General features: G+C 38.5%; 1 protein-coding gene across 3 annotated transcripts in view; it reads right to left on the bottom strand.

The window, feature by feature from the left end:
• The window catches only part of LRCH2 (leucine rich repeats and calponin homology domain containing 2), a 79,096-nt gene that overhangs the window by 31,373 nt on the left and 22,095 nt on the right, over nucleotides 1–25,628 (bottom strand). For 2 of the 3 annotated variants that reach the window (XM_030576581.1, XM_030576583.1), the window contains 11 exons: nucleotides 18,846–18,990; nucleotides 16,503–16,629; nucleotides 10,803–10,908; nucleotides 10,579–10,715; nucleotides 8,104–8,237; nucleotides 7,367–7,454; nucleotides 5,945–6,056; nucleotides 5,528–5,625; nucleotides 5,373–5,440; nucleotides 5,044–5,148; nucleotides 2,448–2,525 (listed from right to left, as the gene is read on the bottom strand). In XM_030576581.1, the coding sequence (XP_030432441.1) occupies nucleotides 2,448–2,525; nucleotides 5,044–5,148; nucleotides 5,373–5,440; nucleotides 5,528–5,625; nucleotides 5,945–6,056; nucleotides 7,367–7,454; nucleotides 8,104–8,237; nucleotides 10,579–10,715; nucleotides 10,803–10,908; nucleotides 16,503–16,629; nucleotides 18,846–18,990 (1,198 nt within the window). The remainder of the gene's footprint in view (nucleotides 1–2,447; nucleotides 2,526–5,043; nucleotides 5,149–5,372; nucleotides 5,441–5,527; nucleotides 5,626–5,944; nucleotides 6,057–7,366; nucleotides 7,455–8,103; nucleotides 8,238–10,578; nucleotides 10,716–10,802; nucleotides 10,909–16,502; nucleotides 16,630–18,845; nucleotides 18,991–25,628) is intronic. The other variant, XM_030576582.1, reaches the window with a different exon arrangement.

The following is a 25,628-nucleotide window of genomic DNA, read 5'->3' as shown; positions in this document are numbered from 1 at the left end:
TAAAAAGTAAAATTGGAAAAGTGAAATAGACCCCTACATTTTAAGTCACAGATTAACCACTCTCTTACAACTGTCTTTAACTGCTGACTTGTATCACAGGCTTTCATTCAACCTCATCATCGGTGGCTCAGCTTAAATGGTACTATAAACACTTTTCAATGACAGGGTAAGTGTTGCGACTGTACAAATCTCATTTAACGTAATAAAATCATGCAGACTGAACTCTGAAACTGGAAAATATACTCCCTCCAGTCCATATTCCCTATATTCAGTCTTTAAGGACTGAATATTTCGGGGTGTTTTGAGGTAGGAAAAAAATTCTAATTCTCCAGAATAAATACTTACATAAGGCTACAATGTTTGTGCTATGTGATATTGCAAATACTGTAAAATAATGCAACCATTTTATGATCATTAGTTTTCAGGAAATATTCCCACTAAAATCAGTGGACAATTTTGCCATCAGTATCCTCTAAATAAGACCCTTAGAATAAAACTAAAGATTAAAAAAAAGGAATAATTTGAATCACTTAATAACTTTGATGCCACAACTGAAAGTGTCAGTGTAGATAAAATGATTTCATGTAAGACAGACATGCAGTTTTAGAAATAAGCCATTTGACACACTAAATACTAATGATGTGTGCATTTTTGCTGGTTGAAGCTATTTCCATTAATGACACAAGTCATTGATGCTTCCAATCGTTAAAAACCAAGACATTTATATGGGTGTTCAAATATATTTTAAATACTGAACTTAGGAAAAATAAATTCAGATCTCTTTTTTCCAGTACTGAAAATAGTCTGGAACGGTATAATCACAAGTGAACTGGTAAGTAAGAGCAAGTTCAGTATCTGTCAGGTTAGTGGTTGGATGTTTGACTAGTCAGGGCTTTTTGAATTTCCTGTGAGACTGAATGACAGAGTTAAATGGATTTTTGCAGGTTCGTTGTGAAAATGTTGTCTACAACCTGTTTATAAAACTGCATGGAAGTTAGTTAATCTGTATTTACTAAGTTTCCAAGCCCAACAGTTCAAGGTAAAATTCTCTGAACTGGAAAAAGAGTCAGTCATTTGTTCATTCCAACCATTGCCCCACCCCCTGAGAACATTATACTTTTCTCAAAAAACAAAAACCAACCACCAGACATCAGTAAGCTTTATAACTCCAAAACTAAGATTTCAGTTTATTAAAAAAAAAAAAAAAAAAAAAAAAAAAAAAGCCAAAAAACTGCAGGGTCCATGCAAAATGAATGTGTCAAGTCACTCACAAATGCTTAACTCAAGTTATTCTCAGAGTGATGCTACCAGGACAGATTCCACCATTTCCATCCACATCACATATCTTCACACTCAACCCTCACTCTTTGTCATATACTATAATCAGTAGCTGAAGGGAGTCTGGCTTTATTTATCACTAGAAGAGTACTTCAGTATTTCTTTGCAAGACATATAGCATGAGTTCCATCATCTTCTCCTCTTAAAAAAAAAATCCCATGTTCTGATAATTATACAAATTTTGCTGTACACCCAACTAGTGTATACAATCTCCACTCTGATTTTCAGTGTTCCATTGACATACATTACAAGTACAGGATCTTCTCCAAACTTCAGATTAGAAGGGATGATGGGGGGCTGACCTTACCTATGCATACTTTCCAAAGTTTAATAGGTTGTTTCATTTTTAAATAATGTGGAATCTTCACTTGGCATTAGTAGGCTCTCTAATGTTTGTGATTCCTGAGTACACTACATTGTTCTCAAGAATTTTCCAAGTCAAGTGAAAAATTGTCATGACACATTAACTGGACATTAAAAGATTTTTGCCTGGAAGTCCCCTTAGATTAAAATACTCAAGAATTGCTCAGTGACAGGAGTGTCTGCAGAATATGCCAGGTGAACAGGACCTTGGTGAGTCTTGCAAGTGGGGAAGGAATTCAGATGGATTCTAAAATCAATAGTGAGGAGGACCCCATTCCTTTCAAGGCATATCCCATCTTTACATATGGCTTTTCCTTCCATATCCCAACACTGAATTTCTTGTACCCTATGTGGCTTTTACTGGTTGCCAACTCCCTCCATCTTGAACTTTGCAGAAAATTGTTATCTAGGGCAAGATATAATATTTGAAATTTCAGACTGGTTGCTTAGGTCTAGTGAAGTCAGTGGTTGGGACTGGAAAAAAAAAAGTCAAGCTTACAATTGGAAGTTACCTCTGAATAGCTAATGTTAAACTACCTAATGTTCTGAAATACAAACACACTTCCTCTTGGACAATATTGAATGTGTTCATAACAATTTAGTTTGTGATCAGTTTTTTGGCCATTTAATATCCTATACTAATTCACACAGTGACTTTTTCTACTTTGCATTAGCCAAGTCCTGATAATATTGCTTTTGTCTAACATGCGATCTTCAGAGTTTTAAGCTCCACAAACACTAGATACCTGGATGCACGTCCTGCAGCCCTCGTCCTCTGGAAGAGTTTTTCACTGAATGAAGTTCTATAGGTTAATGGTCTCCGTCTGCATTCACATTTCATGTACACCAAACCCAGAGATGGAAGAAGGAAGCAGGAGAAGTTGATGGGAGAGGACAGGGAAGTCATTAGTATAGCAAGCAGTAAAGAAAAAGAGGATAGATTTCACAGGATTAAAAGAAAACATGCTAAATGATCAGAGTTAAGGTTAATAAGAAATTATTGGATTCCACAAATTTTAGAGGAGTCCATGTGATCAGGTCAAAATTGCACAAATCTAAATATTTACAAAGTTGTAGATTCAAAACCAGAAATACTTCAACTGAATCTCTAATTCCAATTCTTATTGCTGTCACTACAAGGAATTATATACATTCACAAAAACTTATGAGCCAAAATCAGGGCTGACTTATATCTTGTTATATTTTGCTGATTGCATATAGTTTAAATCAGTGCTGAGTTTGTCTCCACATTTAAAAAAAAAATGTACACAAATATTAAATACAAGTGCCATGGATATAGCAGTAACGCTTAGCAAATCAATAGGTTCATGCAAGTATAACCATTGCAATGTCAACCAAAGCAGAATTTAGAGTTCTGAACTCAATTACTAAATACAGCACAGTAACGGCTATGCTTAACAAAAGTAATTTAAAGCAGCACTAGGTTAGAAATCTGGTCACAGAGGAAATGTTTGGTGTAACAAATGATGACATAAGGAGATTTACAACGTTTTTCCAATATAATTATCAGCATTTAAAAAAACTAACATGACTGTTTTGAAACAATGTTTACTATAATTTTTAAATATTGTTTATATTTATTTTATAGTACAGGAAGAATTCAAAATATTTTCTAATTCTTTTTTGCCAGTTGCCACCTAACCAGGACTAAACATCACTGTTTCCTACTTATCTCTTTCTTAATTGTATTTCCCTTCCCTATGGACACATCCACATTCCTAAATACTTTAAACAGAATTACAAGTAATTAAAGCTATAGAAACATTCATATTATCTTTTCACACAGTTAATATTAAACTCAGCTAACACTAATTCATTAATGGTGATTTAAGTAGCACTCGATGGGGATAAACTCTGGCCAATTTCTAAAGCTTGACAATATGCAGCTGCAGTATCAGGATATTTTAGGGTTTAATATCTTTCACAATGTTTTAAGACAAACTGGTGCGTAGCATCCCCATCATCTCATTGCTGTGCTGAAATTTAAGACACTAATGAAAACTATATTCATCTGATCATGGAATGTGTCATCTTGCCAGATTGCTGCCACACTCTGTCTGCTTCCTTCAGTCTTGCTCCTCCACAGCTGAGCACATTTGTGGGAAACCCTATGACCATGCAGACTCCCCTACTAGAAATACTCCTTAACCCCTCTTAGTTCTGCCATGTTCCTTATAGAAAACCACTTCTTCACTATCACTGAATGCCACATCCAGAAATCCATCTGCCAATATGCCATTGGCTCTCCCAAGTAATCCTTTCAGAGCCTTCCATTCAAGATTGCACTGATTCTATTCCATTCTCCCCAACTTCAAATACAAGCTTCTGGTCCTTAACAACTTAGCCTTTCCCTACTTATCCGCTCTTGTATCTTTTCATATTGCCTTCTTTCCCCTTCTCACTCCACGGCAGCCAGCCTCCATCACCTGTTTTTCCACCTACACAAGCACCTTTTTATTTTTTTTCTTGTTACACCTATATGTAGAATACCCTGCCCAAACCAGTCCATAAAGCCACTCTCCTGTCCCAGTCCAAATCCTTCCTCGGGGGCCCCTTCCTCTGCAATGCCCATTGGAGACTGCCAGCTAGCTAGATGGACTACTGATATTCAACTTGTTTGTGAGTTTTATCATTTGAAAGACACATACTTAAACAAGGGTCCTCTCTCCTCATCCTTTAGCAAAATGTTATATCTTGGTAGTCTGAATGGAGGAGTTACCCTCTAAAATCTGGTATCCTGCATTTACTGAAAACTTCATATTCTGTAAAAATAACCAACCACACAGACGCAGTACATGGTGCTAAATAGTCATTTATAATCTACGCTGAGGCCATTTTAGCACATCAGCAATAATGCCAAGAATTTGCCATTACTAATTTCCATCATTTTTACATAGGAGTGTCTCACTTTGAAAAGTGAGAGCGTTAAACACCTGATCAGATAATCAATGACTAGCTTAACATTATGAAACATAAAATGTTCACGTCAAATGGATTTCCTGTTCTCGTTTCCACTAGATGAGCAATGAAAAAAATAATCATTAATTGCTATCACAATATACAGGTTACATCTGGACACTATGGCTTCTCTGTCTATCCATTTTATGAAAACAGACATTAGAGACACACATCTAAACATTCTGTATGAATTTGTTTGACTGTTTAATGTCTTTAGTTGCACAAGTCTATCCTCAAAGCTATAAAACAAAAACAAACAAACACAAACACACAAAGTTTTAACCAGACAAGTTAAATGGAAAAACAAATTAATAGGTTAGACGAGTTGTGGGCCATATTTACTGTATTTGGTTTTTGTATTACCTGTTTTTCTGCTCTTGTTGCAGTAGCTGAGCTGCTATTTTTCTCAAGTCAGTCACTTCTTTCAATTCATCATATTCCTCTGCCAATAGCTGCTCTTTCTGAAGCCTGAAAGATTAATTTAGCTTAAACATTTTGTTTTCAGTAGGTTATGGAAAGGCATGTATGTTTGGGGACTTGTTTTTTAAGCAAATGATAGTGTTACTTGACAGCAATTGAAAAAAACCCTTCCTAAAAGTTGATCTTCTGCCCAACCACAGGTGCTTGTACTCACTATCGCAGAACTATGCTTTGGAAATATTGACTTCTGAAGAGATGTTTATAAGGCCTACCTTTTTTCATCTTCCCATTCATCATTCCCTTCTATTTTCTGCAATTTCTCAGGGTGTTTTCCTCGTTCCTTATACAGAAGGAAAAAAATTAGGAGTTTAGACATTAATGACCAAGATGTGTCACCTAATTTTTTCCACTTATTAAGTTACCTTACCTTAACATAAGAGACAAATGGTCCCATTTGTACATCTCCTTGCTCAGGAATAGCTGCATCTTCTGTGTTAGGGTCAATGTAATCATATACCTCCTGGTCTAGGGATGATTGATCAAGTTTGGAAAAAAAAAAATGTTAAACAGTTCTCTGAACCTAACATTATTCCTAAGAGGTATTTGTGACAAAGTCAAATATAACTAATACAGTGAGCTCTTGCTATATCTAGACAAGATTTGCAAGAGAGGGCTTTTTCTTTGTTGTATGTTTGTTGATCTTGTATTTAGAATTTTATTACAATGTTGTTTGAGTGTAAATGCACAGATCTAATACACCATCATATAATCTTGTGCAGTGCTTAACGGAAATTATCTGCACCTGAAACAACAGTGTTTGTGTACTAAAGAGATTAGGCATTACCTTTATGTGAGTCAAATTTACTTCCTATTAAATGATTGTCATTCCTTAACGTCTGTTCCCTCGTCGATTCTGATACCTGAGAGTGAAGGCTGATTGTGTCATCATCAGACGGCTGCAAAGAATAATCAGAATTAAAAACATGACTGGCATATTAATTACTCAGTTTACTGATAAGCCACAAATTACAACATAGAATCTGAGTGCCTACTACGAGGGGAGATTTAGATGAAACACTTATATGAATGCAAACTGCGGTCAAAACATGTTTTGTTTCATCTGAAAGACAGTACTTTTTATTTACAGAGCCCTGCAGCATAATTCTGGGGCGACTAGTCTCTTAGCTGAGTAAAGTGTGCCACCTACAAAATCAACAGTTTCTGAAGCACACAGATATTTCTCTACCCAAACGGTTACCAAGCACCACCACACTTAATTAAAGGAGCTGTGATTCTCTCCATTAAATTTGTGTGGCCACTTTACTTCTAATCAGTTTGACCTTCTTGACATAATCCTGGAATACTCCTCCACTTTACGATTTCCTACGAACAATCTAATTATGCTTCAGATGAATTTGCAAGTACAGTTTTTAGCCTAGACTTAAAATTATAAAAAACTGTGACTAACGGAAGATTTACCATATTCAGTTTTAGTACTACTGTTATCAAATTGTAGTCGATTACACAAAGATCCATACAGCTACATAAGCATGCTATTGGAAAAATAGGATAAAAACCCCAATTCCCTTATAGCTTTTAAATGTTGCTGATAATATGTCTGTCAATCAATAGTCCCCATTAATAAACAGCCAATGCAAAGAAAAATACATTATACCTAAACTTATATTAATTAAAACAGAAATTATTAGAAAAACAAAAGCAACTCTCAAATTAATTGTTCCCTGCTGTAAAAAAATTATCTTGTATTTTATATCTGAAAATGGCCAAAAAAGCCACCGCTGATTTAGTTCAGAGTTCAATTTTAAAAAAGCTTGGAGTGGGGTGACAGAGCACCATGCAACTAATTAGGGCTAAATATTCAGAGGGACATATAAATAAATTTTAACATTTAGTATAATTCTATGCTTTACAGCAAGTTTCACCAACAGAAGATGGTCCAATAAAAGATATTACCTCACCCCCCTTGTGTCTCTAATATCCTGGGACAAATGCAGCTACAATTACATGGTTTACAGTAAGTTTGTCACACATTTTACTGAGTTCATTTAATGCATTACATTTAAGCTTTCTCAAGTTCTACAATGCACATCTGAATGACAAAGAAATAAGCAATTTAGTGCAGCAAACTTATGCACAAGCTAAATGATAAACTGCTTCTGTAAATGAAGAAAAAGTACTGTCCTTTCAGTCCTCTTCTATCAACAGAAAAATAAAAATATACAGTGAATACTAAAAAACCACTCACTTCAGTTGTAGATAATCTTTTATCCCCATTATCACTGCCAATGCCAGAGTCAGGACCATGATTTTTATTGGGATAAAAGTCTTCCATACTATAACAAAGAGAAGACATAGCAGGTAAGACAAAAATATCAATTTTTTAAATGGTAAGTGAAAGGAAGACACGATTTTCAAGATGTTTCCCCCCATATCTCTATGGTTGCTGGGACAAAAAAAAAAAGAGTTTATTACTTTCTTTTACACTTATCTGTGACATAAGACCCACTATAGAAATGTTTAGTGTGCTGAGAGGTTATTTTAAAGAATGGTATCGGATGGAAATTTAAGGTTGAGAAGATCAATTAGGTCATCTCATCCAACTTCCCAAAAAATTCAGGATTGTTTCCCAAAGTCCATTCAATCGCTGTGTGAATTTCAAGTGCAATATTCTGCACTAACCCCTGCACAGGGATGCTCATTGTGCACCAAGAGTTCCTTTTTCAGCCTAGCTTACGCCACTCTCAGTGCAGAATAAGATGCATCCGACGAACTGGGTATTCACCCATGAAAGCACATGCTCCAATACGTTTGTTAGTCTATAAGGTGCCACAGAACTCTTTGCCGCATTTACAGATCCAGACTAACATGGCTACCCCTCTGACTATTAAAATTACATGATCTTATTGTGAGAGTAGTTCTCCATTATCCTAAACGCTTATTTCATAGCAAACATTAAATAGTTCTAAAGAAGAAAGGTAATACCTGTCTGTGAGTGGCTGGGATGGGATTCTTTTACCCAGTGATGGAAGATCTAAGGAATCTGGTTTTTTATCTATTCTGAGGCATTCTTGAATACTGAGGAATTTAAATATGTGAACTTTGCCCTTTAAACATATCTGTTAAGAAACATGAAAAAAATTAATTTAGATGTATGGTATATTTATAATATCATACATCAGACACTTTCTACATTTAAGAGTTTTTTTATTTACTTTCTACTATTCAAATGAAAAAAATGGAGCTTTAGTAGTTTAGCAGTCAGGGCTGGAGAAAAATCTATTTGTCCAGAAGCCCAAGACAAGCAGACCTGCTCTTTGGATACATAAAAGTGCCCGGCCTGCCTGCAGAGTAAGGACAGCAGAGAAGGCTGCCGGTGGTCTCATTGGCATCAGGCACAGAGACAAGGTGGGTGACATGATGTGTGTCTTATTGGACCAACTTCTCTTGGTGAGAGACAAACTTTTGAGCTGTGTAAACTCGAAAGCTTGTCTCTCTCACCAACAGAAGCTGGTCCAATAAGATATATTACCTCAACCAACTTGTCACTCTAATATTCTGGGAGCAACATGGCTACAACACCACCGCATAAAATCAGACACAGAAGTATCTGAATACCAATCACAGGGAAAGGTATCAGGGTGGCTGAAGCCGCAACAAAGGTAAATAAGACATCTCAGAAAGGAGCTGAGTTTGGACATTTCTGATACATGCTGTATGAAACTCATAATACATATTATCAAACTAAGCTAGTATACTGGTTATAAACAAACAAAATTCAACTCCAATGTTCATTTTCTTATGTCAAAGATGTATGAGTTGTACTTATTAGAAACAATTGTATTAAAGTAGATTTTATGATTACTTTCAAATTTCAATAAGGGAAAAAACAAGTACACCTCTACCCCGATACAACGCGGTCCTCAGGAGACAAAAAAAATCTCACCGCATTATAGGTGAGACGGTGTTATAGCAAACTTGCTTTGCCCCTCCCCCGTTCCTTGTTCCCTGACCACCCCCTCCAAAGACCCCCATCCCTAATCACTCCCAGGACCCCACCCCCTACCCAAACCCCTTGCCCTGACTGCTCCGACTCCTATCCACCACCCCGACAGGCACTTACCAGCAGCAGCAGGAAAAGGAGCAGCCCGGCCCCAGTCCACTCCGCTCCGTCAGCTCCCAGCCGTGGCGTTCCACTTCCCGCCGCTGGTGAGTGCGGGGACCTTGGGGAAAGGACACCTCCACGTACTCACCTGCGACGGGAAGTGGAGCGCTGAGGTTGGAAGCTGGCAGAGTGGAGAGGGCTGAGGCCGGGCTCCTCCGCTTCTGCCACAGCTGGTGAGTGCCGGGGGGGGGGGGAGATCCCTTCCCCCAAGCCACATCCCCTGAGTGACATGGCTGGGGCTGGAGCAAGGGAAGCAGAGCGGGCTGTTCCTGGTCTCCTGCTAATCTCCCAGGCCACTCTGGGACTGCGGGGCCCCCAAAAGTGCCCTCCCACAGCTCTTTCTAGACCCTGGGGGGGAGCCCCTGACTGGCCCCCGAGACCTTCTGCCCCTTATCGAACCCCTGAGCCCCAGCCTGGCCTGGCGCCCTCAACATGCTGCTCAGAGCAGTAAGTCAGAGCTTTATCGTGTTGTATGCGAACCCACGTTATATTAGGGTAGAGATGTACTATAAAATATCCAGATAAAAACTATGCTGACCTGGAGTCAAAGTTGTGTACGTATCAGTAATTTAATGGTAAAAAAAAGTTACAGGGATGTAGTAATTATCTCCAAAAACAATCATCACAAACCCAAGAATATTCAAATTAAACTTAAGAAATCCAAAGATGTTAAGGTATGGAAATGGAAAGATATGGCTGTTGGGTGCCTTTAATCCACCCTGTAATGACATTATTCAATACAATTACCATGCAATTATGACTAGTGAATGATATGGTTTGTGGTTTCAGATTAGATTAAACTGATTTAAGACTTTTTGGGGGCGGTCCTTGCTCATTATGTCTCTATAAGGCTGGGTTGAAGAAAAGATCAGCAACAGAAAGCAGATGGAAAAAACAAGCAGAAACGTGGATGCAGAGAAGGAAGACTGACCCTAACATTCACACCTACAATTTTTCTCCTGGGTTAAGTCTTTGGATGTTCATGACAATTTATCAGACTACCCTATAATATAATCAGCATTAGCCTGATTTTCAGGAGTTTATTCATAGTTTTGTTTTTTTAAGGACAGAATGGACTATTACAATTATCTAGTCTGGCCTCCAGATTAACTAATGTAAAGGGTGGGATGAATGACTAAACTACAAAAAGTTTTTGAGCAAAGGATTATGGGTCAAGAAATGCCCTTATGATATTTCCTTGTGCCGCTGCCAGTTGGTTGATAATTAACCTAACACATCTCACCCTCTCTTAAAATCCTGGGAAAGTTGAGAAAATGGAAGTTTTTTATACTAACCTGTGCCGGAGGTATCTGCATTGGATTGTTATCCAAAATTATTACTTGTAAATGACGTAACTTCCTGTAACAAATTGGGATCTCTGTAATTTTATTACAAGAAAAATCCAGCTTTACCAAGGGAAGGTCTCCCAATTCTGTTAAGGGGGAAAGAAAAGAAAATCAGACACCCTAATGTTTTGTGTAATTTACCTATTTCAACATGAGGATGATGAGCAGCTTACCATCTGGCAACACATGGAGATTATTTCTTCTAATGTTTAATTCTCTAAGTGATTGGAGTTTTCCTATTTGCTGGGGAAGGACTTGAATCTCATTGCAGCTGATATCCTAAGTAAAAGATAATGAGTCAATGAGCTGAATAGGTTGATTGAAATTAAACAAAGAAAAAATTTCAGTGAAAGCTATTACAAAAACATGTTTTAAAGAACAATATCCTCATTCCTTTTTTCCCCTTTTCTTACCAAAAAGAGAGCTGCTATAACCCAGCTTTCAGGAGAGCCTTTCCCAATCTGAAACAACATTTGGTAATGTGGGAGCCCAATCAAGGAGTCTAATCCAATGGACAAAGAAAGGTCACCTTTGAGATTTGCACTGGACCCAATCAGGAGATCTGGATTTGATTCCCATCTCTCTTTTGTGTGACTGAAGACAGCTCACTTACATTCTGTATCTCTGCAAAGCGGGGATAATAATTTTTCTTCTTCCCTATGTTACACAATCATCTGAGACCCCCGGATCTAAAATGATGAGCCTCCACTGTAGCGGTTCCAAAACTGTGGACTGCAACACCAAATGGGGTCACACCATCAGCAGAGAGGATGACGGCAACCCCTACTGTGTGGAAAATGCCATTTCATGCCACACAGCATAACCCTGCATGTACAGTGAGTGCAAGGTCACGATGCATGGAGGACAGCATTTCACTCTACAAAATAGCATCCTCTGCATAGTGTGACCTCACACGCACCAGACATGCAAGGTCACACTTTGCAGAGGGTGCCATTTTGTAGAGTGAAATGGCATTCTCCATGCAGCATGACTTCACACATATGAAGCGTGCAAGGTCACGCTCTGTAGAGCATGCCATTTTGCTCTATAAAATGGCATTCTCCATGCTGTCTGTGGTCCCAGCTGAAAATACTTCATTAAGATGGGGTTGTGCTAGCAAAAAGTTTGGGAACCTGCTGCTCTACTGCCTCAGAAAAAAAGATATCATCCTGGTCTCTCAAAGGCTGCTGCAGACTCATTAAACCTCTCTGGTTTAGCCACAACGAATAAGCAGAGTTTACACCTACTTCTCACAGGTGTTGGAAGACTAAATTATTGTTTGTTTAGGCATTCATGTAAGCGTGGGAAGGTACCTCTCAACAAGGCGGATACCACCATAAGGCAGGCGGTGAAGAAGTGGATGTACCTTCCCCAGAGGGCCAAAAATAAACTGGCGGACATCTTGCATAGGCAGGGTAGAGTCAACATCCTTTGAATGGTGATGTAGGCAACACTGCAGTGATCACTCACACATTCCGTCTTTTGATATACCAGGACGCTATGGTGAGGAGCACTGCAGCCAGTACTGTGCGTGATGTCAGCAGGAAGCAAACAGCTAGGTCCCCTTCCAGCCAAGATGTCGCCACATACTTGAGTGGCTCCCTGGAAGGCGAATTTGGAACAGACTGGGGAGACTTTGCTTCACTTGGACTTGTACCTATAATGCTACACGATGGCTGCAGCAGTTTATTGGCCGCCTCTGGACATGGTATGAGGAACATCAGGAGCTGGGAGTCTTGGTGCCACAGGTCAAGAACACCGAGCTCACAGTCATTACTCCGACAGCAAGAACCATACTCAAGAGGACACTGAAGGATGCCATCCGTTGGCAGTAAGTGGAAAACTTCAGACGGAAGTCGGACCAGGGCAAAGCTTTTGAGGTGACAAACAAGTGGGATGCTAGCAACCACTTCCTCCCCAGGGAGTTTCACATGATTCGCTGACTGGAAATTCATCAGTAGGGTTTGGCTCAATTGCATCCTGCTGAACGGAGCCATTGGGACAATCAATGCAGAAAGTCTGACTGTGCTAACGAAACACCCCCCCACATCTTGTGCAGCTGCAAACCCAACTTCAAAGCCTGCCAGCTGCACCACACCACTATCCAAGACCACCTAATCAAATCCATTCTACCAACTGTGGCAAAGGTTGCCATGAACTCCACCGTCCCTGGAACAGAGAATTAACTGCAACTGGACATAGTCATTACTAATGAGGAAAAGAAGGTGGTAGTCATGGTGGACGACACAGTTCCTTTTGAGAACAGAACCCCGGCCTTCTGCAGTGCCAGAGCTCGAAAGCTGGAGAAATACACTCCCCTGGCTGATGCTCTGAGTGCCAGGGGTTACAAGGTTCAAACAAACGGACTGATTGTGGGAGCCTGGGGCACCCAGCATCCTGGTAACAAGCGAATGCTACTAGAATGTGGAATCAGTCAGCTCAGTGCCCAGCTAAAGCAGTGACTCACAGCATCAGACACCATCAGGTGATCAAGAGACATTTATTTTGACTAGAACATATCACTAGAAATTGGCAATACCAGGAGAAATGACCTACAGTGCCAATGAGAAGCAAAGACAGAAAAGTAGCTGAAATTCTTCTCTGGTGGACCATATTTATTCATGGACAACCTACTTTAAATTTTCAATTATTGAGGGACAATCTACACTCATCATTATATTTTCCACAAGCTAAAGTTTCCATGAGTGATGTATCTGAGTATTTGGATACTGATATTTAAAATGTATTGTTAAATTTATTAACCCTAATTTGAGATATTGCAGATTCTGTATTATATCAATTTTATGACTTTTTAAATCAAACTTGCTACTTTTTGGACAATTTAACATTATACTCTGATGAACAGAAACTTCTTTATTAACCAATGTCTTAGATAATTTTAGCATAAGTTTTAATAAAATATGGAGAAGACCTAAAAACTTATTTCTAACCTGGCTGAACACTGGTTCAACAAGAGAGACCTATAGCTTGTTTTCCAGGCGTGATTCATGTGTGCAATGATAACACTTACATATCTAACTACCCAATGCTGCAGATGAAAACTGGATGTTGATTTTAAAGGGTAGGTCCTTAGATGTAAATCCAGCTTCTCTCCTGTGCAGCGCCCCTGCTCAGGTGGTGGGACAAGTGACTCCACTCCTGCATACATGTGCCCATTCCCTCTCTTCTGCCTCCTTACTTTAGGACAGAATTCCTTCCCAACATCTCTCTCCAGCATCCATTTGACTACTTGGGTTGCCTACCAATCTTAAATGTTCAATTTGGATTGTTAACCAGTTTTCAGTACACTTAAATAATAGTTTAACAGAGTTTTCTACTCCAAGTCCATGAAGTAAGTAAGAAGGGTAATAAAAACATTAAAAATTTACACTTCAGTTTTATTTGTGGCAACAAATGCTTTTTAATCTGTTGAATTTTCTTGATAATTATAATGCAGAGTGGTGACGTACACAAAGTGAAAATTTTTTTTTTAAAGGGACAAAAATAGAGTTGGAATGGTTAATATTTTTAAAAATACTCATCAATATTCTTGGTTGGCAACTGTTGCTCTGAGTCTTTAGAATAAAGACAGTATGCCTACTTGACGGGCGAGAGATGTTATCTCTAATGCAGATATCAAATAATAGTGGAAATGAACATGAAAGGGTATTTAATCACCAGGATTAAAAACACCTTCATGTTGTGTGCAGCTGGCAGTGTGCTTCAAAACCACTACAGTAAAGGGAGTAGAGCACAAACCCACATACAGGAGCTATATTTAATATTCAAGATCACATTTTACACCTTGTGGTGGATTTTTTATTTCTGGCAATATTTTACATGCGCATATACAGAGAACTGCAGGTCTAGATTTCGGTCAGTGAGTGATCCCATGGATCTGTAATTTTAAAAAGCCAGAATTTTCAAGTTCTACATATATACAGTATAAGAACGAACATTTAAAATGTTGCAGAAGTGACAAGAACAGCATACACAATTATATTACCAAAGGCACTGAGTCTGAATTGCTACACAAATAGGGGGTAGGCTGTTTACAAGGTACAGTGAGATAACAGTGCACCTCAACACTGACAAGTCACCAGATCTAGCCCAGGTCCTCATTGTTTTATCAAGTTATTATGCAGCCATTAGTACACTCAGACTCCATTCTGGGTGCAATTGTAGACAGACTGCAAAAAACTAATCTTTACTTAATATCAGATTACCTCCTCACATTAATTATTACATGGCAATTCACTCTTACTTGGTTTTTGAAGATGAACTTTATGAAACCCCTGTAAAATCCCCAATAGTAAAAACATTTATCCCATTTTCAAATGGCAAAGATGTCAGCTTCAAGGGGCTTTAAACAGTGAGTAAACACATTTTAAAACATATGAAAGATACCATTTCCCACCCCCCCCCCAAAAATGTTTCTTTATCCACACAGAAGATATAGTACAGACCCACGAGAGAAAGGGATAGGATAAACAATGGGCATTCATTTCACTAACATTTTTCACAAAGGAAACTGAGTTAAATCTTTATTTCTGACTTTTTAAAATAAAAAAGCTGGGACCTGGAATATGCTTATGTTTCATTACAGGTGTGAGTGCAATGTTCTAGATTAAGTATTATCTGTTACAGATGAACTACAGCAAAAATTAAGTTAAAAGACCCAATTTCATTTTATAGTAAGTGAAGCTACATTCCTTTGTAATTTACTTGTTACTACATATTAAACTGAGAAACCGTATTCAATAAATACAGGTTTCCCAAATCTTTCATGTCAATGTATTAAGAGAAAGTTTGATTACTTACTTATTTCAATGTTCATTTATTCTAAACTGTTAATAACTTTGCAACTGTACTTTGAGTTCTGCAATCTACTGTACTTTTGTAACATGCTATCAAATGCTGACCATGCAATAACTAAGTTGGCATTCTGCAGCAATGCATCACATCCCCCTGGACCCAGAACAGTATAGGAGAGGGTCCTCACAACCTGGAGGGATTAGGATCCAGGAGGTTCTTTAGCTTGTCCCTGTCACATGGCCTTTGGGAAAAACTATAGCGGGGAACCAGTCGGACTCCAGCCAGGAGGAGCACAAGGAGCCAAAGTAGGGAGCTCTGGACATTTCGGGTAGGGCTACAGAGAGTTTTGGAGCCCACAAGACCAAGCCTCCCAGCCCAAGCAAACAGATAACTCCCTCCCTGAGGTTTCATGCCCCAAGCTCCAACCAAGCCACAACTTCAAAGAGCGGTCTACATAGCTGTTTTTAGAATGCTAGCAGGAGCCCTGCTAGCTCAAGGCTGTCAACCTGGGCTGAGAGACTTGCTCCTCTGGCTTCAAAGCACTGTGTAAACATACCGTTAGAGAACTTCTCACAGTTTTGACTTGTCTTTCTTTGCCCTGTGCCAATCAGCTGTTAGCGCCAATCCTCTCCATCCTGTCCACCCCTTACAGTCTCTTCACCTCAGTTTAACTCCACACTTGTCTCTTACACTTTTCTCCTCTGTCTTGTTCCCCTCACTTCCCCTTCCCTGTTAGCTTATCTCCTACATAATTCCCTCCCTACACCCCCCACTAAAAAAAAATAGGCAACAACATGACATTTGCTGCCGTCATATTGTTCACACTGCTTTGTCTCATATCCGCTTCCCCGACCATATGGGTGTCTTTATGCTATAAGCTCTTTACGGCAGAGACTGTCTTCTACTCTGTACAGTGCTTAGCACAACAGGGCCCCACTCTTAGTCAGCCCCTTGCACTACCATAATAAATGACTAGCATCAAATTACATTTTTTACAGCACTAATAATTTATCTACACTGTAAATACACTTAACACTGGTGTACACAATTATACTCACCAACTCCATCAGGTCTCTTAACTTTCCAATTTCTTCTGGAATGGATACCAGCTTATTATTACTGACAACCAAAACTTTAAGTGGCAGGTCAAACAGGTATTTTGGCAATGTTGCTAAAAGATTTCGACTAAAAAGGGGGAAAAAAAGATTACAATAAAATAGTCTTTTGAAGCTTGTATGAATTCCAAGAAAACATTCTCTCTGTTCCAATAGGCATTAAAATACACAGCAATACCCCTCATTCAAATTTTAACTGTGTTTCTCAGTGTGAATCACTCACATGAAAAAAGCCTGCCTTAGCCAAATAAATTCCATGTCCCCATTCAATATGAATAAAATAGCATTCTAGTGTAATAATTTAGTCTTCCAATAATATGATGTAAATCTAGGGAACAAGATGCAATTATAAAAACATTTCAACGTCTTGGCAGACCAGCCTATACAAGTAATGTCAAGTGAAACAGATTGAAGATAAACGAAACAAAATAAGCAAACCTATTGACTTGTAAACTGAATCTCTGGGCTTGTCTACACTTGAAAAGCTACAGGAGAACAGCTGCACTTTGGAATAGATACTATCTAGGCCAGGGATTTTCAAACTGCAGGTCAGAGCCCTTCAGGGGCTCGTGAGGTTATTATAAGGGCAGTCACGAGCTGTCAACCTCCATCTTAAACCATGCTTGCCTCCAGCATTTACAGTGGTGTTAAATATATTAAAAAGTGTGTTTAATTTATGCGGGGGGGGAGGTCATACTCAGAGGCTTGCTGTGTGAAAGGGGTCGCCAGTAAAAAAAGTTTGAGACCCACTGACCTACGCTGATGGCAGGAGTTCTCCTGTCGGTGTAGGTAACTCATCTCTCCAAGAGGCAGTACTGAGATTGATGGAAGACTGTCTACAAGTGAATTTAGATTGGCTTAAACTATGTGGCTCTGGGGGTGTGAATTTTTCTCACCCTGAGCAATGTAGCTGGATTGATCTAATTTTCTAGTGTAGACCAGACCTCTGTTAGGGCTTATCTTCATTCCAACAGTAGAGTCTAGTTACTCCACTCCAGCTAGCCTAGCTCAAGAGAATGATGGACCAAACTGTGAAACACTCAAGCTATACAATGATTTTGACTAGCAACACAGAGAGAGAGTTGAGGGAGCTGTTTTGGGTAACCACAGAGACAGATCCTGCAGGAGTGCCTGAGTCCGTTGTCCTCTTCACCAAGCAAGGATACTTCCCCAGAGAAGTAAAGCACATCATGGAACAGGCCACTCAAATACCCCAAGAACCTGCTCCAATGCAGAAATAAAACCCCCTACTTAAATTTGCATTTGTTCTTGTCTTGTTCGAAGAGGTTTTTTTCCTGCATCTTTTATCCCCAGAAGCAGAAAAGGATTGTGCTGTACAGCCCTTTGCACAGGAAAAGAAAAACAGCATAGGTCTCTCAGATGTCACTAGTGTTCTTTAAAACCTCCACAAGGCAGACCATTCTTACTCTGCAAATTTGCCAGTGCGTAACTTCCTAAATATTCCTTCCTGTTTCAAATTTGGCCCTGTATACTACATCTCCACAAGCTTCTGACTAAACGAAAAAAAGGATAGGATGGGGGTGGGGCGGAGGCACGGCACATTGGCGCTTTCAAGACATGATTAACAATTATTTGTCCTGAGTCCTCTCTCTCTAGCAATCAAGTCACCTCAAACTTGACAAGAGCAAAATGACGGATGGTCACAAATCCCATGTGCAAAATGTATAGTGGACGAGATTATTCCAGAAGGTTTTAGGTGATCAGGGACCAAAACTTGGGCATACTGTAGAAAACAAGTCTCAACTGCACATGGGAAGGTTACAGTTTTCCATAATGGCCCATACAATATTTATGTATACCAATTACACTTTATAAGCAATTCTTCCTGTAAAGCTGGTGTTTCTTTCATCTCAAGATCCCATTATTTGTTTTCAGTAATACAGTCTACTCTCTTGCTACTCATTTGTGTGCTAAGTCACTAAAGCCTTCTGAACAGAATAATCCAGGCTCTACAGCCTATTTCCAACCTTCATAGGCACTTTTATCTGCATAGCACCAGAAAGAAAGAAAACTTCCATTAGCTTCCCACATAGTTAGCTTCTGCAAATTATTGTTTGGAATATGGAATACAGTCAACTCCTTCCCATGAAGGAAGAAGGAGCTACTTGATCTACAACCAAAGACAAACAAACTATAGAACAACGTTTACCAAGCTGAGGAAAAGCAGGGAACAAAAGTAATCAAGGTCCTGAGGAGGATGAATGCCATCTTTCCTGATGTCTATATATAATCCCAAGACATCAACAGGAAAAAAGAGTTACTCACCTAATATTAAGATATGTTAACATCTGCAGATTTTTGATGGCTTCAGGAATGGATTTGATGCAGTTGTGATACAAATTTAAAGTCTCAAGTGGTGCAAACAGCCAGACATCTGGAGGAATTTCAGTAAATCTGTTCTTTGAAAGATCTGAAAAGAAAAGATAGTTTTCCAAAAAGTCAAAAATTTAACCAAAATTGGAGATGAACAAGATAACTGCTGTCCTTGCCATGTTGCTGCAAGATTAGGTGTTTGATGTTTATAAGTATTTTAGTTTTACTAGATGCTGCTGAGAAACAACTTATCCATTCACCCTGTTAAACAGCATTATTTTAGCAGATTTATCATGCCTTTCATCTCAATAAAACACAACTGTCATGTCTTCCATTTAAGTAGTACTAATGAAACAGTTCAAAACAGAATAAAATCCAGACAAACTAATGCTAGGATTACTTTGCTGGGCAGAAGAGGGGTGTAGCTTCCATCACACTCAAGTCGCAATGGTGATATGTTTCAAAATGCAAGCCATCATTAGAAACTAAGTGGTCAGAACAAATTTGAATACTACAGACTATACGAAAGAAGCTCCCATACCATAAAAAAGTTGCAACAATGACTTCATCAAGTCTATGTTCTCAAATCAAGTGATAGAATCAGTTCATGTTGTCATCTTTGACAGGTGAGTACACTGGGCAGTTTTAATATACATCAATTTAAAAGTGTGATATGAACCCTGAATTCCAGAGGTATCAATAAGGCTGCCATTTAGTCATGGAGGGCAAGGAAGGCACAGATTCTGTGACCTCCAAAGACCTCTGTGACTTCAGCCAGCATCAGCTGGGAGCTGCAGGGTCCCCTATCGCCTGTGGAGGCATAGAACTGCAGGGTACCTCCCGCTGCTGACAAGCAGGAAGGGGGAAGAAGGGCCCCTGCTTCTCCTGGCCAGCAAGGGGGGCCCCCACTGCCTGAAGCCACCAACGGAGGGGGTTCCTGGAGCTCCCAGCCCATGGCAGATGCCAAGGCTCCTCATTTGGTTATGGATATTTTTAGTAGAAGTCAAGGACAGGTTACTGTTTCTGTGAATTTTTCATTATTGCCTGTGACCTGTCAGTGACGGTTACTAAAAATATCCATGACAAAAATCTTTGCCTTACTGATCAGTTAACCACCAAAAAGTTTTTTTTTTTTAAAAGATGTCAAGATCCTTAGCACAATAGTATATATAATAAAGACAAGTGACTTCATTTGGCTAGATCAGTAACCCCCTTTGAGTCCATTCTCACTACCGAGTGATTTAATATCTGAGCAAAACCCATTCAGCTAATTAAGTTATGACAGGACAGTGAGTGGGTGGGCATATAGTCACACAGAAATGTGAGACTGGAATGGACCTCAATAGGCCGCTTAGTCCAGTCCCTGGCACTGAGTCAAGTCTAAGTATTATTCTAGGCTATCCCTGACAGGTATTTGTCTAACCTGTTCTTCATAACCTTCAACAACAGAGATTCCACAACTTCCCTAGGAAATTTATTCAGTGCTTACCTACACTTTCAATGTCTAACCTAAATCTCCTTTGCTGTCATTTAAGAACATTACTTCTTGTGCTGTTTTCAGTGGATGAGGAAAACAATTTAACACTTCTTTATAACAATCTTTTACATACATAAAAACTATCACATCCCCAGTCTTCTCTTTCCCAGACTAAACAAACTTAACTGCATGATTTGTGTACAAAGCTACAGTAACAGCATATTAGAAGTAGACATCAGCGTAAGGACCTTGCCGCTCTCTAAGAACATTTGGCTTTTTATGCCAATTTTCAGTAAAGATCAAAGTAAAATCCTGGCCCCACTGACTTCAGTGGCCAAGATCTCAGTCCACGTTTTTAGAACAAAATAAGATCCCTGAATATTAGGGTTTAAATGAGCCGTGACAACCTTTACAAAAAATTTTAAGTGTTAAAAAAGTAACTACCTACACAGTATCTTTTCCAGTACAGATTTTTCATTTATGAATAATTTTTTTCTTCAAGAAAACAAAACGACTGAGAAAGAGTCAGGTCTTTGTATTTCTTTATACATTTTTGTATCTTCAGGGAGTTCTTAACCTCATCTTGTCAGTTTAGGTAAACAGCTTCTTCTCCCAAAATAATCCGTTAAAATGAACAGTAAATTTATTTATGGAATTAATTCGTTAATTATATTTAGGCTTGGAAGAATTAGATTTTTAAATTGGTAAACATAATTTCACCCACACACAACAGACAAAAAAATATTTCCACTGATGATAAAGTAAGGCAAAAGTAAGAAAAATGCTGCTTAAGAACACTGATTTTAATTTAAGGACATATGATGCAGACAATTTGTGTTTTAACTTTTTAAATCTCTAGATCTACAATCATCAAATAATTATAAGTAGTATTACACCACTATCATTCTTCAGCATTATCACCACATAGAACAGATTTTTCCTCTTGCTGTTGAATAGGTCCATGAAAGATTTTTCATTGCTTATGCACTCCTTTCATCATGTGGATAAAACAAAAAAAATCCTTAAAAACAAACACTGATAGTCAAAATTATAAAAAATAAAATAAAATCTAGTTCTGCCAAGCCTACTGATATTGAATAAAAGAGAGATTAAGGGCACACAATCTAGATAGAACACAGAGATGCAAATATCAGAGGGGTAGCTGTGTTAGTCTGTATCCATAAAAATGAGGAGGAGTCCGGTGGCACCTTAAAGACTAACAGATTTATTTGGGCATAAGCTTTTATGGGTTAAAAAAAACATAAAAGCTTATGCCCAAATAAATCTGTTAGTCTTTAAGGTGCCACTGGACTCCTGCGTGTATTAGAGACACAGATTTGTTCCTTTATTCAAAATAACTGTAGAAAGGTCTTAAAGATAATAGTTAAAACTGCATTTCAAACTTATCCTTGATAAACAGACTTGCTTGTGCAAGAAAAACCTTTTAGATCAAAAAATTGCAGTTTAGAATGGTTTTACTATAATTTAATGGAATTAAAACTAAATCTATATAATTAAGAAAGAATGCATCTTGTCACCATAACCCTAATTAACAAAATTTTCTGCTTCCAAGATGCTTTGATTTTTAAAAACACTAGAAAATGGAAGATTCTCCTATTTGAAACTGGGTTTCTGTAGCAAAGCTATTGAAAGTCTAGTAGAAAGAAAATCACTGGTCTATTCAAATATACAAAAAATAGTGACCCAGTCACTGGATTACAAAAATTTTATTTCCCAGCGAACTATAATCCCTGTACAAGATGCATACTGTGCTTCACATTGGATTTTTCCTTAGCTTTTTTACATGCAGGAGAACCTCAGAGTTACGAACACCAGAGTTACAAACCGACCAGTCAACTACACACCTCATTTGGAACTAGAAGTATGCAATCAAGCAGCTGCAGAGACCAAAAAGAGCTAAACAGTACAGTATGGTATTAAACATGAATTACTAAAAAAAAATGTAGGAAAAGTTTTAAAAAATATCTGACAAGATAAGGAAATTGTTTCTGTCATTTAAATTAAGATGGCTAAAGGCAGCATTTGTTTTCTGCATAGTGAAGTTTCAAAGCTGTATTTTGTCAATGTTTAGTTGTAAACTTTTAAATGAATAACCATAATGTTTTGCTCAGTTACAAACAACATCTATTCCCAAGGTGTTCATAACTCTGAGGTTTTACTGTATACTTATGAAATAAAGTTCAATCTTGAATTATCTTTAGTATCTGGGTCGGAAAACAATGCAGGAGTGGACAGGGCCCAGGAATCCTGATCAGAATACAAAGTAAATCTTCTCCAGAAAGTGTTCATTACTGCCTGAAACCCCTATCCTTTTGTGACTAGAGAGCCTGTGTTTTAGAGTGCTTACAGTGGAAGAACTTTTCTCTTTCTTCTGGGACTGATCCCAAGAGGTATTGAGCACTCAATTCCCATTGAAGTCGGTCAGGGGTTTACAAAAGTTTAATATCTTTCAGCATCAGTCCCATGGAGAGATGAGGAAAATGGAATGTTGAGAACTGTGGCAACCCATCCCCACAAAGGCACCTAGCATAGGATGGCTCATGGGAGTTTCCCTAGGTTGGAAGGGAAAAAAATGTTGTGGCCCTTCAAAGCCCCAGTTCATGAGGATCTTCTGAGCACCTCTCTGTTTCCTGATGCAGTCACACCCCCCTGCCCTCAGGAATATTATTACCTTCCAAACCAATTTCCCCATCCACACACTGAACTTCCTTCCAAATCCCTTCTGTCTTATTTGTCCTCCTCTTTCACTCCCATTCATCTTCCCTCCATCCTCCCCAGTTTCTAGATTTTTAAGGCTTCTTTCCCCTTCTTTAATTCCAGCTTCTGGAACATCTCCCCCCACTCTTCCACGCCCCATCCCTATGAAATGTTGCAGACAAATCAAGAGAAATAAAATATTGTTTAAAATAAGGTTAAGGTTTAATCCAGATGCTTTTACACCACAGCTACAATCCAAGGCATTTTAAATGAATTAAATGCAGAAAACTGCAGATAAAATTACAGTGCAACTGTTACAGGCATATAAATACATTTTGCCACCACTGATGTTCAGACAGGTACACTTGTGATAATTTTCAAAAGGAGGTTATGTGCCAAAATGCAGTATTGCATGTGGAGATAAGCTCAACTAAGCGCAGTTCTCAGAATGCTTTTCATACAGTTTAAGAAATTTCATGTCTCAAATAAAGACTCTGAAAGAACAGATTTATTTGCTCAAACATGATTTAACACTAAGGATGGTTTTAAACAAAAGCAAATTAACACTGGTTAATACTGTCCAAACCCACGTTTCCTTCCCTATTTAAAATATACCATTTATTATTGCTTCACAAAAAAACCTGAGGCTGTCCAAAACCTGGGCAGTGCACTTTATTACACTTGCTTAATAAACACAAATGGTATCTGCCTCACTGACAACCAGCAGAGAAAATGTGTTTTGGTGAAGTCTAATCATGCAAAAGGGAAATAAAAGCACTAAAATCCCCACATATATTCCACTATAAATTGCCACAGACACAGGCCCTTTGAGAAATGGCATTCTCAGTGCAATCTATATAGTTTAATACTTTAAAGGCAGGGATTTTCTAAGTGTTTTTAATTCTTTTGGTACCTAGCCAGCTGTTAAAGACAGACACTGAATTTTAATGCATAAAGATAATTGTAATCAATAGGAAAAGTTCTATGGTACACATTGTGGAAAAGAAAAAAATCTCTCCATTAGCAAAGGAAAATTATATGTGACATAAAAACATTAATTTTGTGCTCCCTCAGCTGACTTTACAACTGGTGCTTACGCAGTACAATGTTTCCATACCTGGGCAAGCGTCATTCCAGATTTGCAAAATTCTAATCCCCCAGGTCAGTCACTTTTTTGAGGAGTGAGAAAACGAAAATATTTTTCCATAGCATATATCCTTGTTGTCATGCTAAAGGGTGAGAGATTATATTTTGTGCTGTTCCTGGTAAACTTTCAGGTAGTTTTGCAAACCTGCATTATATGATAATGCTCGTTTACAATTGAAAGTCTCTGGCACGGTAATGTGTTAGATTAGATTAGTTTATTATTAATCCTTGGACTACTACTAGTTATGTCAACAGAATGAGAGTAAAATAGAACTTTTAATGTAAATAGATAAGTGGTAATCTGGCATCTTTTCAGTTTATATATTCTACCAAATATGCTACACATTTCACTCTGAATACATAGCAAAGCACTTCTGTTTCCTCCCCTTCCAAACTAAATAATACCTCTAAAAGGTTCTAGAAAAATATCATCAATACACATAAGATCTCAAACTTTTGAGAAACACTACAGAGCGATTCCAAAACCTTCCACTTGCAGTTCAAGTCTGATCACACAATGCATATGGCCATCTCAGTGTACAGGTAATTTTCTCCAAGTACTGAGAGGGGCACCTTATACGTGGAATAATAATATGATAAGATAGCACAATCAAATTACCCTTTACACAGTGTATATGCAATCACTAGACAGAGCAATGTTGAATCAACTACATGCAGTCAAATATTGGGCTCATTAAATATAACACTTGAAATACATAACGTAATTACATGCTCTACCTATTATTCCTGTCTTATATAAAGGCAAATATCCAGTCACTCCCTTTTCCTCTTTTCAAACACTAGGGCAAGTGTCATGAGGAAAATCAAAAAGGGGGTAGGGGGAGCAAAAGACCTCAAACTCAAGATCTGCACCTTCCTTGACAGAGCTGCAATAGCGGACGCAGTGGTGGAATCCACAATGCAGATATGGCTAAAAGGCACTTTGACAGCTGTGTCATTTAGCCCTACAGATAACCATGCCTGAGCTACACTGCAGCTTTCACTGTACAGCCAACAGTGGATGTGTCCCATTCTAGCCTGTGCAGACAAAGCACGGGAGACTGCACAGCATGTATGTGCACAGCACAGAAAAATGTCTAGTGTTTCAGAGCAACATTCCTCCCCATATAGACATATACACACACACCTACCTCAGGAGCCACAAAGGCTGAAACACTGCAACATCTGCTACCACCATAGACATTTAACCAGACAACATTGCTGGAAAACAAGTGCAGATGAGCTATCAACAAGAGAGCTTCTTTTGTCAGAGAGCATCCTCAAAAACAACAGACAAAGCTCAAAGATGAAGGCCTTGTATTCAGAGGATGCTAATGTGGACTCAGCAATTTGAAAAACCTCTACTACTATTAAGTATCAGTGTCACCTATAGG

This window comes from Gopherus evgoodei, chromosome 9 (assembly GCF_007399415.2).
Source record: "Gopherus evgoodei ecotype Sinaloan lineage chromosome 9, rGopEvg1_v1.p, whole genome shotgun sequence".
NCBI lineage: Eukaryota > Metazoa > Chordata > Testudines > Testudinidae > Gopherus > Gopherus evgoodei.
Note: the sequence above shows the minus strand (reverse complement) of the source record. Positions and strands in the feature narration are given on the sequence as shown.